The sequence below is a fragment of the Sceloporus undulatus genome, chromosome 2 (assembly GCF_019175285.1).
Source record: "Sceloporus undulatus isolate JIND9_A2432 ecotype Alabama chromosome 2, SceUnd_v1.1, whole genome shotgun sequence".
Taxonomy (NCBI): Eukaryota; Metazoa; Chordata; class Lepidosauria; order Squamata; family Phrynosomatidae; genus Sceloporus; species Sceloporus undulatus.
In genome coordinates, this window is record NC_056523.1 from 81,978,221 (window position 1) to 81,996,819 (window position 18,599).

At 42.2% G+C, this 18,599-nt stretch overlaps 1 protein-coding gene across 4 annotated transcripts in view; it reads right to left on the reverse strand.

Moving 5' to 3' along the window:
* Positions 1 to 9,061: 9,061 nt before the first annotated feature.
* The window catches only part of TSPAN17 (tetraspanin 17), a 52,588-nt gene continuing 43,050 nt past the window's right edge, over positions 9,062 to 18,599 (reverse strand). For all 4 annotated transcript variants that reach the window (XM_042451852.1, XM_042451851.1, XM_042451853.1 and 1 more), the window contains exons 4-8: positions 18,207 to 18,377; positions 14,797 to 14,922; positions 13,692 to 13,739; positions 13,231 to 13,347; positions 9,062 to 10,435 (exon numbers count right to left, since the gene is read on the reverse strand). In XM_042451852.1, the coding sequence (XP_042307786.1) occupies positions 10,370 to 10,435; positions 13,231 to 13,347; positions 13,692 to 13,739; positions 14,797 to 14,922; positions 18,207 to 18,377 (528 nt within the window). In that variant the 3' untranslated portion in view covers positions 9,062 to 10,369. The remainder of the gene's footprint in view (positions 10,436 to 13,230; positions 13,348 to 13,691; positions 13,740 to 14,796; positions 14,923 to 18,206; positions 18,378 to 18,599) is intronic.

The following is an 18,599-nucleotide window of genomic DNA, read 5'->3' on the forward strand; positions in this document are numbered from 1 at the left end:
ATGCAGTTTCAGCTATGTTTTCCTCCTGTGTGTGACATATGTGCTTCTCCTTCTCCATTCGTATTTGAAACAGCTATGATGTTAAATCCAGGTGTGCTTCTTCCTTCACTACATATCCAGATCTCTCTTCCCAAACTGTGGTGGCACAGACTAAAAGAAATTATGGAGGGCCCTTCCCTTTCGTTGTGCCATGGACATCTGCAGGAGCAAAGAAAAGACTTAGGCAGAGAAGATTAGACATTTCAGAATGCCGCAGGATCGAAATATTCCAGTTTCAAAATGCAATGCTCTGCAGGTTTCAAGGCAACAGAGATGGTGTGGCAAACACAACTGAGATTATGAAAATAATTACAGTCTTTGAAATTGTAAGGAACATGAGCGAAGGTTCAGATCTATAAAAAGGGTGGTTAAAAGCTGTTGCCATGAGACACAGTCACATTATGCAGTTCACACTATCAGATGTAGCAGGACATCATAAACCCAGTTATAGCCGGATGGAAGAAAGCCTTTTCCTTTTCAACGTGCTACAAATGGACTGTCAAGACCAGAACTGGGATGTACTACCCAGACTCTGTAACTCTAAAGGAATAGAGGGAGCCTGCTGAAGGAGCACTAAACCTATTATTAATACCAGCCTTACTACTCTTCTACAGCTGCCCAGACCCCTGAGATAGCAGATAGGGTGGTGATGGGAGCACAAAATAATTTACTGAGCCATCAAAAGCTACAAGCCACTTCTCTCCCACGGGGCTGGACAGGCCCTGCTGTTGGACAGGTTAAAAAACATGACAGAGTCTGGAGTATCATTAAAGGGCAGACAAAGTGCCAGTTGATTACCTGTATTTATATTTTATGTCCAGGGAGGTGCCCTTTTGGATTCTTCTGCCCCAACCACCATTATGTCTTGCCCCATCTCTGCCTTACAGTATGTTTGTCGGTGCCACACTATAAGCATTTCTGCTACTCCTCCTTTTAAAACTGAACAGCCCACATGACACTCCCCCAAACTCTTCCTCATGTTTGAAAAATAGAATAGAATATGAAAACAGCATCTGTTTGTTGTTGTTGTTGTTGAAATAGTAGGAACAGCAGCAGCAAGAATTTGATTAGTATTCTGCACAAGAATTTTTTAAAAAATAGGCTTGTGGTCACATAGCACTGAGACTTGTAAATTTGAAGACCACCTTCTCCAACTGGGTACCCACCAGATATGTTGGAGCACCTCCTCCCCATCTAACATGACCAAGGATTAAGGGGTTGTAATCCACATTTGGGATATTTGGGAGTACCTCTTCCCCAAGACAAGGAACTTACCACATTTGGGAAGCCCCACATTGTGAAAAGCTGCTCCAGAAGATGTATGGCAGCTTATATCCAATACAGTGGTGGCATCATTAGGGGGTGTGGGGAGCTCACAAAGTCAGAGGGCATCTGGTCGGGCCCTCCTCCTCCTGCTCTGTGTGTGTGTGTGTGTGTGTGTGTGTGTGTGTGTAAGTAAACACAGTGCCCCTGCACCTGGTGCCCACCCCTTCACTGCCCTGGCTCTCCATGAGGAGGAAATCAAGAAAGTGGAGGAGGAGGACTACTATGCACCTCCATGACTTAACTGCTTTGGCTGTCTCCATGAGGAGGAAGACAAGACAGTGGAGAAGGTGAGCATGCCCTTCATCCCCTTCCACTGCTTCACTTGCCCAGCTGCTTGGCCACCCCACTGCAACTCTGGGTGGGTGGGTAGCGAGCGAGTGAGTGAGTGAGTAGGGCAGCAGGAGGGGAGGAAGGGAGGGCTAGGCAGGCTGCCCCCTCTATGGCTCTTTTCGAGGACCTACACCAGGTAACACCAAGCCTAGTGATGCCACTGCAATGTATCACAGATGAAAGCAAACTGCTGGCTATATGCCTATATTCCTAACAAGGACTTTCATCTTCCCGATCCTGTCTCACTATTACACACTGGAAAGCCTGTCTGGACACAGTGTGCTTCCTTTATTCTCATGCAATAGCTTGTTCTGGCCAGAAATTTTTGGCAGCAAAATGAATTATGTTTCTTTTAGTTAAAGATAAACAGTATAGATGTAGAACTGTCTTTCATATGGGATCGGAATGCATCTAACCTCCAGCAGTGTGCAAAGTGGCAGGCTGTCTGTGGCAGAGTGCCTTAATGTGAAATCTGTGCGCATATAACAGGTATGTGTCTTTGGGCACAAGCTTCTGCCCTCCAAGCAGCATTTTTTTCTTCTTCTGAAGACCAGGGATGGGGGTGGGATTTGAAAAATGTGAAGAACAATGACTGAGGAGGGGGGGGGATACACACACAGAAACTGGAGCTTGGAAATGTAAATGAGGGAACTGTGACTCCCACAATCTGCCAGCAGAGTCAGAGTTAGAGTGTTGCGCTAGGATTCTGGAAAACTACGGTTCACATCGCCACTCAGCCATTGAAACCCATGGGATGATGTTGGGCAAGTCACATGGCCTCAGGGGAAAGCAAAGCTACTCTGAGCGATCCAGCCAAGAAAACCCCTAAATAGGTTTGCCATAAGTGAGAAAATTTTGAAAGCAATGACACAAAGAATCTACCAGATTGCTGGTTGAGGAAGAACTGGGAGCTATAGCTCCAAAAGGTAACATTCCCAAGAAGCCATCCATCTGTCTCTTGAAGCGAAGGCATGATAGTAAGACTGATTTATAAGGAAAAAAACCTAAATAAAATGGGGGGACATTCCCTGGTTAAAAGAGGGGACCCTGCAGGGACCACAGGAACATAGGATTGGGAGCCAATCACTTGTACTACACTTTTTAATAAAACAGTGCACATCTGTTGGGAGAGAGAGAGAGAGAGAGAGAGAGAGAGACTGTATGCCTCAGGGGAGTCTTCAGGGCTTTAAATTGCAGCTCAAAGTTAGGAACTAGTGGGGAAAGGGGGAAAAATAGCTCAGAACAGTTTGCTGAGCTTTATGCGTCAACAGCATTAATTTCCCTCATCACAAAGAGGGCAAAAAAGATCCAGTGCACACTAAAATTATCTTTTTAAATATTTGGGGGTTTACCCACAAAATCCAGCCAATTTGCATATATTATCTAGTGTTACAAATGTTTTTTGTAGAAAAATATCATCCCTCTTTCTTTAGATTAGGAGTGGGAAACTCCTGACCCTCCCAGTCAGACTTTGGGAAATATGTTTTCTGAAGTACAAGTCCCATAATTCCCAGTAAAGTCCCAAACAGCTTTGCCAAGCTCTAGTCCTCATGGCCCTGAACTCCAACTTCCATCACCACTGGTCACGTCCTCTGAGGGTGATAGGAGCTGGAGACCATCACCATCTCCACAACCATCCTGGGTTTCCCAGGTTTCAGGGTCTGGTGCCGAGCGGGGCATTCCTTGGGCCTCCACACAATAGTTGGGCCTCCTGAAGGTGCTTAGCATCACCTCCCACAATTTCTGCCACTGGGGACCCATTCATACTTCTTGCCTCTGGACTCCCCAAACACAGACACTCAACTATGCCCCATCTTGTTTCTACCACCCATGGACCTGTTTCTAACACTGTGGCCCTAAGTGGTTGTAGGAAACACAGGATAGGACCAGAGGAGGAAATAAGGGGTTACCTTACACATGCTCCACCTGGCTTAATACAGTCAAGCAGGACTTGCACAAGTCCCTGGTGGCTCAGGCAGCCAGTTCTTCCCAGAAGTCTCCTAACTGGAGATCCCAGGATAGAATCTGACACTTCATTTATCTACAACTAGGGGTGGGGAACGATTGCATGTGCAGAAGAAGCATTCATAATATTACAGAATCTTAGAGTTGGAAAATACCACAAGGGCTATTTAGTCCAATCTTCCTGCCATACAGGAAGACACAACTGAAACATTCCTGAAACATGCCCATCCAAGATGGTGGACTCTCCATCTTTGAAGGTTTTTAGAGATGGAAAGACCACCACCTTCTGAAGCAGTACATTCTACTGCTAAGCAGTTTTTACAGTCAAGAAGTTCTTTCTAATGTTTAGATGGAATCTCATGAACCAATGGATTCTAATTACAAGAAGAGAGTCCCCTCACCCTCAAGCAATAGCAAGAGCTGTTCATAAGCTTCCATATGCTCAGTGGAGCAATAGGAAGGGAATAAATTTGGGAAATGTGGGGGTGAGCAGTGTTATTTAGCTGGAAATTCTATTCATAGTCCCAATCAAAGCCCACTCGTCAAATCATAGAGTTAGAAAGAACTGCCATGGCCATCTAAGCCAACCTCCACCATACACAACTATAGCACCTCTGAAAAATGGTGACCCAACACCCTTTTAAAGAACTGCAAGGTAAAAGAGTCCATTACATTCTGAGGTCTTCTGAATGTTTAGGTGGAATCTCTTTCCTAGTGTATTGAATCCACTGGTTCATGTTTCAGTCTCTGGAACAGCAGAAAATATTCTTGCTCTATCTTCTACATGGCATCCCCTCATATATTTAAAGAGACTGTCATATCACCTCTCAGACTTGTCTAGAGAAGATTGCTAAATCAACTGTTGGTGAGCCAACATTTATGTAAATATCATGAGTCTACAATATTTGGGATTCCCTACTAGAATCTCAGCTGCTACACATGCCTAACTAGGGTCTTTTCACTGGAGCCATCATGGAGAGTGAATCCATTAAAGCACAGTGACTAACTATGCCAAATGAAAATTGTAGGGGATGCAGTCCAACACCCCTAGACAGCATGAGCTGGGGAAAGATTGTTATAATAATGCCATTCGGATACTATTCATGACTATTCACTTTAAATTCAAGACAAACTGGATCTCAAAGGCAGTAGCTTTTTGACTAATGGAATTTAAACTTCATTTCCTGGACTGAATCTCCCAGTACCCACATGACCAGAAGTAGGAGGGGCCTACCTGCATGAATACCTTTCCATATCATCTGAACTGATGACAACCACCACAGCATCTTGACTAAATGTAGGGAGATGACTAACATTGTCAATTGTTTTCTCTCTTTCTCCTGTATCATTTTAACACCTTTGCCTGATGAAGCATTGAAAGCTTGCAACATATATAATGTGCATTTTGGTTGGCCCCATAAAGGTATCACTGTTTTGTGGCATTTGGATGATACTATATTTTGTACACATTGCTCAAGGGATTATCCATTAACTCTCTCCACATTTTTCAATAGGCCATGCAATGGCAGATAGGCAGCACTATGTGCAACGCTGTCCCCCAAGCCAAGGCGGGGGCGTGACTGACCATGCAGGTGGGCAAAGAAAGCTCCCTCATGCCACTGCCCAGCTGGCCACCATCAAAGAAGGACCTACACATAAGTATACTGGCGCAATATTAGATTCCAACTTCTCCAGACATTATCTCAACCAGCGTTTCTTCAAATCCACAGGATGTGTCACTATTTTAAGTTGGGATGGGCAACTTTGGTAGGCCTGGGATCCGTTTTTCTGCCCCTAGGACTCTCTAGGGACCACAAAGGCTGCCAAAAATGAAAACTAAAATGAAAATGGAAGTGGCTGGAAGACTACTTCTGGTTTGGGGGGGAAAATCTAGTTTTATGTTAATCAGTGGGGGTAGAGGAATCCTGTGACTTATTTAAAACGTGAATGTCTGATTCTGAGGCTTCCAGCAGAGGCAAGTAACCTTTTTGCTAGAAAAAGGGCTGTCTCAGGGAGGGGAAAATAGCCTTGGGGGCTACATATAGCCTCAGGGCTACACTTTGCCCACCCTTTAGTCTTCAGTAGATTCTTACTGTTATCTATCCTGAACCAGCATATTTGATTCAAACACATAGCTGTGTTAGTCTGGAATATCAGTATACAAAGGGATCTTTTGTAGCACCTAAGGACAACAAAATCCAACAATCCTTAACTGATAAACAAAATGTGTATTTAAAAAAATATTTTTCTTATTGAGCTATACATTTCAAGGCTGAATTATTTTGAGTTTAACTCAAATTTGTTCATGAAGTCGAAGACTTTCATGGCTGGCATCCATAGTTTGTTGTGGGTTTAGTGGGCTATGTGGACATGTTCTAGAAGTGTTTATTCCTGACATTTTGCCAACATCTATGGCGGGCATCTTCAGAGGTGGAGATGCCAGCCACAGATGTTGGCAAAATGACGGGAATAAACTCTTCCAGAACATGGCCACATAGCCCGAAAAAACCACAACAAACTATCACATTTGTTCCTTGTTTATTAAGGCTGGCTTTTATTCCATGGCATGACTCATTCCAAATACCTACTTTTCTTTCATGTACTTCCATCTTTTTGCTGGTACACAACAGGCATCCAAGATGTGATATGCTTTTTGTACATATCTAAACATGCCTGATTTTAAATTGACATGCTTCCTTAACATGTATCTAACAAATTTTCATGTTAGCTACCTAGTGATTACGTACCTACTAATTGTTTATATTATGGTAGTACTTACATTATGGCATTTGTGAAGCTGTAAATTCTCTTGTTCCCTAGTGGGTATATAGAAAGCAGCTTTCTGCACTTATAATTCTTAAGAGGAATTTATCTGTTACATTTTTAACCATTAATTTCTTGATTATATTATCTCCCTGTTGTGGATAGCTACTGCTTATTCTTGATACATTTAAGCTATAATTGAAGGATTAGATTGCTTTGTTGCATTTTATTGCCTTTTGGCCATAGTGTTTACATCCTGCCTCACAGGATGCATATAGCTTTTAATAGGATAACACTTCATGAAGAAATGACTCCTAGTCCCCGAAAACCTGTGCCAATGTATTAGTCTTTAAGATCCCACAAGACTATTGTTTTTATTGCAACAAACTAACATGGTGCCCCTTTGGATAAAATTTCCTACTCCTTGCCTATACTATTTTCTCAAATCATGCTCATAGCCATATTTGCTGTGGGCTGCAGTAGAATTTTTAAAAAGTATTCACAGCATTTATGGAACATCCTATAACAAAGAGTTCTCTTAGATGATTTAGAACATAAAATAAAACCAGTTAATATGAATTGATAGTAAAAATAGCAGTATGTCATTGTCATCTGCTATTATTTGGTGGCCCAGATGGGAAAGACTTTTTAAAAACACACACACACACAACATATGTCAGTAGAAAAACAGGCAAGATGTCATTACTCCATGTACTTCTTCAAGCAAAATTAAGCATTTTATTCCAGCACATGGACTCAGAACGTAAGAAAGCTGAACCAATTTATAATTAACAGCTTTTCAAACTAAGAAAAGCACCAGCAGATACTACAGTGAGGTCAGCAGTACACAAATGCAGCAGCTATAAAAGTGAAAATCTAAAGTGGAAGGTGGAAAAATGTATCTCCAAATCAATCCACTTATTTCTGATTCCAGTACAAATAATAATTTTAAAAATCCCATACATGTTTGGCTCACCAAATACTAGATGACAATACTGCAAAATCAGCAACTATCAACAAGAAAGAAGACAGATGACTCAAAAAGAGCATCAGTGAACAAGTGCAGAACCCTCAACATGGGGTGGGGGGGGAGGAAACCCTGATATGATGACAACGAATGCAATATCAAATCTTAAGCAGAAGGGGAGTTAGATGTGAGCTGACAAGGCAGTCTGTATTTCCTCTAGAAGTGTATTTGTATTACTATGCTGTAGACCAGTTACAAGAGTCAAGAATGCGGTAGACTTTTTGAGTTGAAAGTAAATCTACTTAGCAAGTTATCCTTTGCTCTCTGATTAAGATGGATAGGTTGTAGCTTTTACATATGCAGCAGTTAGTTTTAATTTTCATATATGTTGACAGCTTCATAATAGCTCTCTCTCCCTCTTCCTCTTTTTTGTGGGGTGGGGGGAAGGATGCTACTGTAAAGTACATCATCACAAATAGCTCAGCTGCCAAAGATGACAGTAAATGGAAAACTCATGGCAGGCAGGAACTGGCTAAGCATCTTCATTCCTTCACTACCACCTCCTGCACTACACAAACACACACACCCCTCTTTTGCATAAAGCATATATCTCTCCTCTGTGCTGCAGGAAATAAACAAGCCACACAGTGAGGTTTGTCAGCATGTTGGAAAATGGGTCAGGAGCACCCTCACCTGGGGAAAGCTGGCACTGCAACAGAACACTGCATGTGCATGTATTCCCCAATGCTGGGCAGATGGTAGATCAGGATATTATGGTAGATCTCTGTGTGACTTCCAGCAGAACAACAAACACTTCTAATCCTGATCATTTAACAATATCAGCAATTAAAATCCAGTCCTCCTCCGTAGGCTGTTTGGGGCAGGGGAGAAGTTACAAGGCAAAACTGGTATGAAGGTGTTATAAGCTCAGTTTGGCTACTGAAAATAATTTCCTGGGTGACCACATGCTCACAGTCATCCTTGTCTTTTATTCCTAAGGCTGTTATCCTAAACTATCTTTATTGGGGATTTATTATCAAACAAAAAACAGGGCAATAAGAATGTGCTACAAGTGTGCAGAGTACTCTTCCAGAGCTGGCTCTTGTAGGAACTAATAGTGAAATTCAGTATTAGTATTTTATTGATTGCTTGGACTGTACTCTATTATTTTAATGATGTAATCCCACTTGGAAGAGGTGGGATATATGGACTTTGGGGTTCTTGTGAAAAAACAGAATGGATCCCACAAGGCAAAAATCTGTCCATTCCTTCCGTAACATGTACATGCTTCATACAGCAAAGAAGCCATACTGAGAGGAAAACAAATTGGACCAGAAAGGAAGAAATCTTTCCTTTCAACATAAAAAGCACTTCCAGAGAGAGGAGTACCTGCGCTATTTATGCAACTATATTGTTTTGTCCTCTTAATGGATTTTCTCCGATTAAAAAAAAAGACAGCAACAGTGATGCAAAAACAGGAGAAGATTAGGAGTGGGCATCCATGCCCCATTCCATGTCCCTGTCCCACCATCATTTGATATCTTTGTTCACCTCTAGGAAAAATTCAGTGAATGAATAAGGCAGGTTGTGTGATAGAGCCAAACTATGCACAAATTAGCTTGGCTCATTCTGGTAAAAAGAACACAACAACTATTAGGTAGAGGGTTGCTTTATTGGGTATAGAGGAACAACAGAATCCCAATTGATCCAATCAGTCCTGTTAGCAGCATAGTCCAAGGGGATTGTGGGAAGAATCCCATCCAAGAAAGAGTGCAAGAAAGTAGTATTCAACTAAGACATACATTTAAACACACAGCCCTTCCTTGCTATGTGCCAAAGCCCTCTCAGCTGTGTCACCTGTCAACCCGTGAAGCATGAGTGCTCTGCCCAAACTGGGTTCAGCTCAGACAACAGGACTAGCATATTCTCCATGAGTTAATATTTCAGATAAACACATAAAAGGCATTACATACAAGGGTTGCATATTTGCCACACAAGCAAATGACTGCACCACAGTTCATTTTTTAAGTTTGGAATTAAAGAAATTGTAATTAAGCTCATTATTCCCTCTAATATACAAAAGAGTACTTCATGGTCAGAGCAAGTTTAATCTTTCATGTAACTCAACCTATTTCTACTGTCTCTGTGTTCGTGGGCCTGAGTTGGGAACTGTGTTGGGTTCTTGCTGGACACACTATGCTCCATTCTGTATGCACACAGCTGTAGAACTAACACAGCGGGGAGGGTTGTTATGAAAAATGAGGTACAGTAACATCTTGTCGCATCCATAATCTTTCTGACTTGAACCCCTGACCACACAAAAGGAAGAGACCATCCCAGTATAATCCACATAAAGTACCATAATGCATTTCTAAGCATGGAACAAGGGATCCCAGCCTTTCCTCCCCCTTAATCCAACCCCCCTGGCAGAAAGCAGACCTGAGCAGATGGGGAGAAAAGCACAGAAAATTCAAGTAAATGCTTGGGGACAACGGAAGTACAGGGGCTGCTCCAGGCAGCAGAAACAGGATTATAGCTTCCAGAAGCTTCCCGATGTTGAGCCATATGCCCCATGCCTCATCCACATGGGACTCCTGCAGCAACCTACCAAGATGCAGAGTTGCTTTTGTCATTTGGCCCATGTCTCTGGCCCGCAGTTGTGACAGTCCTATGGCTCCACATATTTGCAGTGCAATGGAAGGAGTCCTCCAGAAGCCCTATATAAATACTATTTACATAGCTACCCACAACTTATATGGCACGTGGGCCCCAATTTGGAAGAGAAAGCTATGTAAGGATACAGGGCAGCCATTATTACTGGTCGTGCTGGCTACAAACATGCATGCCTGTACGCATGGCCGCACACAAACATAGCTGGTTGATGGCACAGCAGCACCTAGTGGTCATGGCTGGGATAGTGGCATCCATCCTTGAGGTTGCTGTAAGTCTGTGGGAGACAGCAGAACTCCTGTTCTGGTGTTACCAATTGGCTTTCACAGCATTAATGTCGCTCACTAGATTTTGGGCCAAACAGATGCCAAAGATCTGAAATACAAAGGAGAAGATGATGCATGTAAAGGAAAACAAGAGGCACACACCTATATAACAGTATTGCAATCCTGGCACTATCTACAGGCTTATTGATTTCACTTTTATTTGCACAGCCCGCAATACATGATTGTCATCACATCCACCTCCACCACCACCACCACCATCACTACCTGATGACAGGAGTGAGGGAGGGGATTTGACCACCTTTGTTCTGCCAATAAAATGACAATTGTAACTGAGACCTGAAAGCTGGCTCTAGAATGGAAGCAGAGTGAAGGAAGCCTCAAATCCACCTTTCCTCTCTGCTTATACCATTTAAGAAGACAGCTACAACTGGGAATGTAGAAGTGGCTCAAGAGGTTTTGGTGGAATGAAGCAGAAAATCTAAGCTGCACAACTCCCTTTTCTCTGATTATTATTGGGTATGATTTACTGGGACATTATTCTGTACAAGCCACACAAATGTCAATGAATCATTGTATTCCTTCCAAGTGTGCATAGACAAGAGAACTTTCCAGGGGTTCCATGTCTCACTACCATTAATGGTACCTGCAAGTGGAAGAGGGCACCTTATGTTTCCTTCATGCAGGCTGGGCTTATATGACAACAACTATGAGAAAAATAGAGAGCACCCACTGACAATCTCTAATAAAGAGAGAGCACTTTCAAACAATACATAGTCACTGATTGTTCTGGTCTCAGAGACTGTCTTTTCAGATATCCCTTTAGGCAATTCTCATACAAGTGAGTATACACAGGTTCTAATGCAATCTGCATCCATTTGTTTCATTTTTCCTTTTAATTATTTTAATATACAGTCCGTCCTCGCCTTACGTGGAGGGATCCGTTCCGGATCCCTCCGCGTAAGACGAATTCCGCCTATGCTTGAGCCCCATTGGAAACAATGGGGCTCGTGCGCAGCGGCGCAGGGGCGCAACGGGCGCACACACCCATTCAATTGAATGGGACGCGCCGCCCCTTCCGCCCCGCGCACGCCCTGAGGCTTGAGCGCATATGCTCAAGGCCGCGTATGACGCGCCTGCGTATGGCGCGGACGCACTGTATAAAGTTCATTTTATGTACTGCCCATTTTTACAGCACCTGACTAAAAAAATCCCACATAATCTGGACCAAAATACATTGGGTTTATTTTGAACTAAAACAAATCTATTATTTCACCATCTTGAGATATGCTCTGATTTTGTCTGGGGGATAATATGACTAAATCCTGTGCACTGAAAGGTAAAAAATAGTATATGATTTGATGATTGGATATTTTAAGGAACTAATAATGATGTGTAATTCAGTATTAGTATTTTATTGATTACTTGGACTGTATTGTATTATTTTAATGATGTAATCCCACTTCGATCCTTGGAAGAGGTGGGATATATAAATAATAATAATAATAATAATAATAATAATAATAATAATAATTAGATAATCACTTCCTGCTAACTGGAAAATATATTTGTAAACAGGTCATTTTTGGGTCTTTTATTAGAATATCTCTGTCACAAGAAGCATCTTGCAAGGAAGAGGAGTCCAATGTGTCTTGTTCTGAGGATCAATCTGTTTTGAGGATCATCACACAAACATACACACTGATACTTAACAATCAACAGTCACTGGTATGTTTTGAGCTACACTGGAAATAGTGAGACCCTTGATATTCAAAGGAACAGTATGATACATTTGATGGACAAAGGAATGATTTTTAAACTTCACTGCAAGAAAAATACAGCCTTGTAGTGGTGGACAAAGCAATCTTATTCATTCACCTCAAATGGAGACTCCTGCTTCTTGTGACTGAATAGCTCCCTAGTTCATATGTGTGGCAAAAAAAATTAAGTCCCCATTCATCTGCACCACAGAGCAACACCCCAAAGGAAAGAGGAAAACAACCTAACTTCCACCCCAATACACACTTTTTTGGGGCATTTCCAGTGCTCTGGCAAACTAGAATTATGGGATTCATATACAGTCAAATTAGCAATCAGAACTTTATTATTATTAAGTTTTAGTTGTTATTTGTTCTAATCTATGTTGTAAGCCACTTTGGGTCCCACGCCTGGAGAAGGGCAGAAGAAAGAAGCCAGGATGACAAAACAGAGGCTGCTGTACTTTGGCCACATAATGAGAAGGCATGAATTGTTAGAAAACACAATGATGCTGGGGAAGATAGAAGGCAGTAGAAAGAGAGGAAGACCACAGTCCAGATGAACAGACTCAATCAGGGAGGTCATGGGCCTGAGCCAGCAGGACCTAAACAAAGTAGCAGAGGTCAGGGGGGCTTTGAGAAGTCTCCTGCACAGGGTCCTCATGAGCTGGCGTCAACTCAAGGGCAGTTAAGAACAACAGCAAAAGCAAATAACCTGAATGCAACCAGTGATGACTTCTCCATTTTCTGCTTTATGCCATTTTAGGGAGCAGGAAGATCAGAACATGTGGCCCATTTGGGTAAGCTATGGGAATGATGCAGAGCTTAGAAAACTTACTTTTTTGGATTACAACTCCCAGACTACTCCAGGCTGGGGGGTTTTGAGAGCTGTAATCAGAAAAAGTAATTTTTCCAAGCTGTGGTAGTGGGGAACAGACTGACCCCCACTTTGGTCTGAGCATTTTTTCCCACAATCCTTTTCTCATTTCAGATTAAGCCAAAACTAGATGGTGCAGATCTGCCAAACCCCTGGGGAAAATGTGCGGGGCTACATTTTATAAAGTTTTCCAGCCCAGAAGTCACTGCTATGGGAAGAAAACAACAACAACAGAATCACAGGGACTTATACCTGGAGCAATGCAACACCCACAAAGGTCCCGGACACTACAATGAGGTTGTCCTGGACCCATTTCTCAAATTGACCAGCACATCCTTTGGTATGGATGAAGCTCTGCTGCTCCAGCTCCTGTGGAAAAGCAAAAGAATGTACAGTATAGGAACAGGCCCAGAACATACAGGCAGCAGAACACAGCCTTCTCCCACCCCCAGAGAAGAAAACTGCTATAGCTCAGACAGTTAGCTTAGGTAGTTCCCTTCATGTGTCCTTGATCCAGTAACCTAAATATTTTTTTTGTTTCATGTTCTCAGCACAGAGCAACCATCTGGATCCAATGCCACAATTCCCAGTTCAGAGCATGCATCAGCCCAATCTTGTTTGCTGATCTCTGCCCCTAACCAGCATCTCATCCTGCGAGGTCATTTCAGAAAGCACAGCCACCTGACTCCACTCACTACATCAATCTAACTCACCAGTTTAAGGCGGACGTCATAGCCACACTGTGTGTTGAGAACATCTTCCTGGGAGGGGAAAAAGAGCAGATACAAGCTAACCAAATTTTCTCTGGCATTCTCCCTAACCACTTTTTCCAAAAAGGGATGCACTGTTTCTCCCTTAAATCTCTCTAGCCTTTCCTATGTCCTCCACATCCCTCAAAACAGGTCACTTGCAACCTGCAGTCGTACACTCTACCACCATCCATGATACATATAGCTATGCCAGTGCACTGTATGGAGTTACAGTGGGCCCTTGGTATCCACTGGTGTTTGGTTCCAGGATCCCCTTTGGATACCAATATTCATGGCTGTTCAAGTCCCATGATATACATCAGGGGTAGGCAACCTGCGGCCCGCGGGCTGGATGCGGCTCGGCAAGGCCTTGGGACCGGCCCCAGCCTGGTCCTGCCGCCGATTGCCGTCGGGGCCTTTGGGGGGCAATTGTCTATAGAAGCCTCAGAAACATGCATTTATATTAACATTTTTTTTAAATCAGCAAATTTTTCGCGTGTCCTCCATTTTTTTTTTTTTTTAAAAATGTCTTCCATTTGAAAATTTTGTCCTACATTTGTCCTGGTTTATTTATATATTTAATTTTTTTTAAAAAAAATATTTAATTATTTATTTTTTGGCTTCGGCCCCCCAGTTGTCTGAGGGACAGCAACCCAGCCCCTGGCTCAAAAAGGTTGCCTACCCCTGATATACATGATATACAATAATAGTGTCCCTTATATAAAATGGTAAAGTCAAGGTTTGTTTTTTGGAATTTATTTTTGGGGTGCCCCCCCATATTACTGGACTACAACCCTCTCTAGTCCCAGCAGCAAGGTCAGGGATTATGGGAGCTGCAGTCCTAAATACTGTAGCTGGAAGGCACCAATTTCCCATGTCCTATCCTAGGCAGTCATCCACACTCTTTGGTAATTTCTGCATTACATCTAAATCTGGAATGCTCTCTAGACATATGTTAGACCTACAAGGGACAAGAAACACAGAATCTTCCACCACCACCACCACACCACAGGCTGTTCCTGAGGTTATTTATGGCTGATTACTCATCCTTCTTTTCTCAGCTTCTTACCGCAGGATCCTTGACACAGCATGAAAAGGGCACCCCACAGCGTTCCCTGCTGGGATTGGAGTCAGTGCAGTTGAAATAAATGTTGAGATTCCAATCATTGGGTCCATGTGCTCCACAGCAAGACCACTGCATTCACAGGGTACAGTGTTAGACTGGGACAAATGTGCTGAAATCCATCACACATCTGTAGCACTAATGCATAATATGGACATGGCCAAGACTGGCAGAACTGTTCCTGACAAAGGGCTCCTTGAGGGCAAAAATCTTACATGAGACACATCAGTTCAGTGTCCTTTTATATGATGTGTAAAAAAGGTAAAGGTAAAGGTAGTCCCGTGACATGAATGTCTAGTCGTAACTGACTGTAGGGGGCAGTGCTCATCTCCATTTCTAAGCCGAAGAGCCAGCATTGTCCGAGGACTACTCTGATGGTTATGTGGCCAGCATGACTCCATCAAACACTGTTACCTTCCCACTGAGAAGTGCTACCTATTTATCTACATGCATTTGCATGCTTTCAAACTGCTAGGTTGGCAGAAGGTGGGACTAGTGATAGGAGCTCACCCCATCATGCAGCACCCGGGCCTCAAACTGCCAACCTGCTCATCTTGCAATCAACAGAGTCAGTGTCTTAACCACTTGAGCCACTGCATCCCATATATGATGTGTACAGGAACCATGTGTGCAATAGTGCACCTTCATCATCAGCCACCAGATGGCAGGGTGACATCTGGCTTGGGCCAAGAACATTGACCATTCTAATCCCACAGAGAGCAAGAGGTGCTTTTATACCAGCTGTTTGCTTTGGAATACTTTTGTGTTGTTCATTCGCTTTTTATAGGGCATCTACATAACACTGTCATTTTCCTGTGTTTTCCCTCTTGTCCATCTGTTTTTGCTGAAAGAGGGAGAAAATTAAACTTTTTGAAAAAGAATGGAACAATGGCACAATTGCTGCCAAGTGTTGATCACAGTCAACACTATTCTTCCCACCTTAACAAAAAGAGAGAGAAACACATGGGGTTTTTCTAGGATGGCAATCTCTTGTGTTGTTCTGTGCCTTCAAGTCACAACCCTAAGGCAACCCTATCACAGCGCTGACAGTAGACCCACAGTCATGCAGTGGGTTTCTATGGCCAAGCAAGGACTTGAACCCTGATCTCCAGAGTCATAGTTCAACGCTCAAACCACTACACCACAATGGCTCCTGGGCAATCTCCTACTACCACCCAATCACTCTTCTTCTGCTCTGAGCTATATGAAAACATAGGGTACAGCATTTTTGTATATCTAGATCCCAGTGTGTTCCAACTGTACTAGTATAGTCCTGAAAATCCAAATTCTGAGCAAGACATTTTAAAAATCATTTTCTGTTTAGTTTTTAGAACTAATAAAATTGTTTTTTTAAATCACTATTATTTTTTACACTTTTTTAAAAATGGAAATTAAAAAGTGTTTAGCAATAATTAAAAGATTGGCAAACAGCTATCCAGTGCTAAAATAGTGCAGCTTGGAAAGGCACTGTGGTGGTGGCATTTTAAACCAGTGTTTTTTAAAAATTGCACTGAAATGTTTTGTTTTCACTAAAACTGTATTATGCAAATATTTTAGTGACCTCCCCCCTGCAAGAAAATCTAGGCAAAAATTTCAGTGAAAATTAAGTGATTAACTGAAACATATGCTGATAAAATGCTGCTAACAGGAAAGGTAATAGCCATAATTTACTGTTCTGCTGTTTCTTGGGTCTGAAAAGAGATGGGGAAAAACTACAGAGAAACAAAGCTTTGATGACAATGTAATGTAGACGGCTTGTAAAGTATGAACAGATATAGTGTAGTTATTCCACAATACTTGTGCAAAACATGCACTTCCAGTTTTGACATGCACAGTGAAAGGCTGTCCAGATGATCCTATCAACATGCATCTACTCTGATACATCTTTTCCACAGGTGCCATTCTATCAGAATGTTCAGTTTTTTACACTCACCTTGTAATTTGCACTAAAAACAACACCTTCTTGCCATTTGTTTCAATATTCACACAGAAGCCCTTAAATTGAAAAGCACTTCAGCACAGCAATTTTAAATACTGATTAATGAAAAAAGCCAACATGCTGTCTAACTGGCTGACACCATCTTAGCACTATGTTGTTTATTTTTATTCTTTTGCTGATGTTTTAATTAACACTAAAACACTTTTTGCCAACCTTTAAAAAACCCACTATGGAAGTAATCACACAACAGCACCTATTTTTTTTAAAAAAAAATACTTGCACTTAAATAATTTTAAAGAGTAAATTAAAGGACAGATGAGGGGAAGAACACACTCAGGTAAGTTATCCTTCCCTTGCCTGAATGGCCATGGCATGCCGCTTATGTGGTGGAACACAGTATGTGGACTGGTATGCTCTAAAAAAAGTACTACATCCCAGAAATGTTGAGTGCAAACTGCAATTCTAGAAGAGCAAATGTTGGGTTACAAAAGAAACCACCAGTATGAAAGCACCCGAAAAGAAAGCCAGAACTGAGTTAAAACTATTTGGAATGACTGTCATGTGAACAGGACTCATGCAAGTAATGGTGTGTCTTTTGCACTCCCTGAGTTGATGGACAAACACCAGGTAATCTACCAAACTTTATGTCTTTGGGGGCAAGTTTTATATCCCTGGGACGTGTCATGGGCCACACCAGTAATCCTCCTTTAAAACAGAAATTGCCAGAAGCCCACTTCAAATTTTGCAAAACCAAAAGAGTGATACAAAGTTTGGGGTAGCTGTAGTAAGTCACATGTGCCCTACATGTTTCCGATCCATGCAGTAAGGCTTAAATCAATCTCAGTGTCTCTGTCTGTATTCAGTACATGTGAAGAATTTGCATCCCTTTATGTCTGCCTGCTAATTTCAGAGGAATATTCCCTAAATGGATTAAAAAATCCAAAGTGAATCTTAAAATGTTGCTTCATATTGATTTGGGCCTCAGTATTCACTAATACTGCAGGAATAGGAAGGATCTTCAGAGATAAGGTTTGCATTCAGACACTCAGGAAGACCAAACAACACAAAGCCTGACTTGGTTTCCAAGTCTGGAACAGAACAAAAAACTGGAAAGCATATATTCACATTGGAAGAATAAAAGGAGACAAAGTCCCACATGCTGTGCAATATTAAAAAAGTTTATTTCTTAAAAAGCCCCATGCGTTTCAGCTTCATCACCAACTGGCCTTCTTCAGGGGCAATTCTCAGAAAATTCTGGAGTTGCAATGTGCACTCTCTATAGAAGTGGACATTCTGAAGAAAGGCCTGGTTTCCAGGTCTGTCATGTGAGAAACAAGGACTTTTCATACAACAGCCTGACTCAAACCTGACTGCAACTAAGAGCCTGCATGTTGTCCATGCAGCTTCTACAACTCACATATTCCTGAGCAAAGTCTATGAGGTTCTGGAGGTCGATGTCATCACGGTAGGCCTTGACATTGTTGTTGATGAAGAAGTTGAGCTGGTCTTTGATCCAGTCCTTGAAGATGAAGGCCAGGACACCTGCTGTCAGCTCCAGGAAAAAGATGAGCCCCAGGAACACTGAGAACTGAGGGGCAAAACCAAGTGAAAGACCAATGAAACTTGGACATCCAATGACAGTGTAGAACAAGCGTGCTATTCCCCCTTCAGAAAAAGGTTCACCCTCATCCTGACTACAGCTCACATGGATCCACTGCTCACATGGAATTAGGTTGCTGTAATAACTTTGGTAGCCAGTGGATTGTACATATCAGAAAAAAATCAAGCAAAATGAATGTGTCACTAGGAA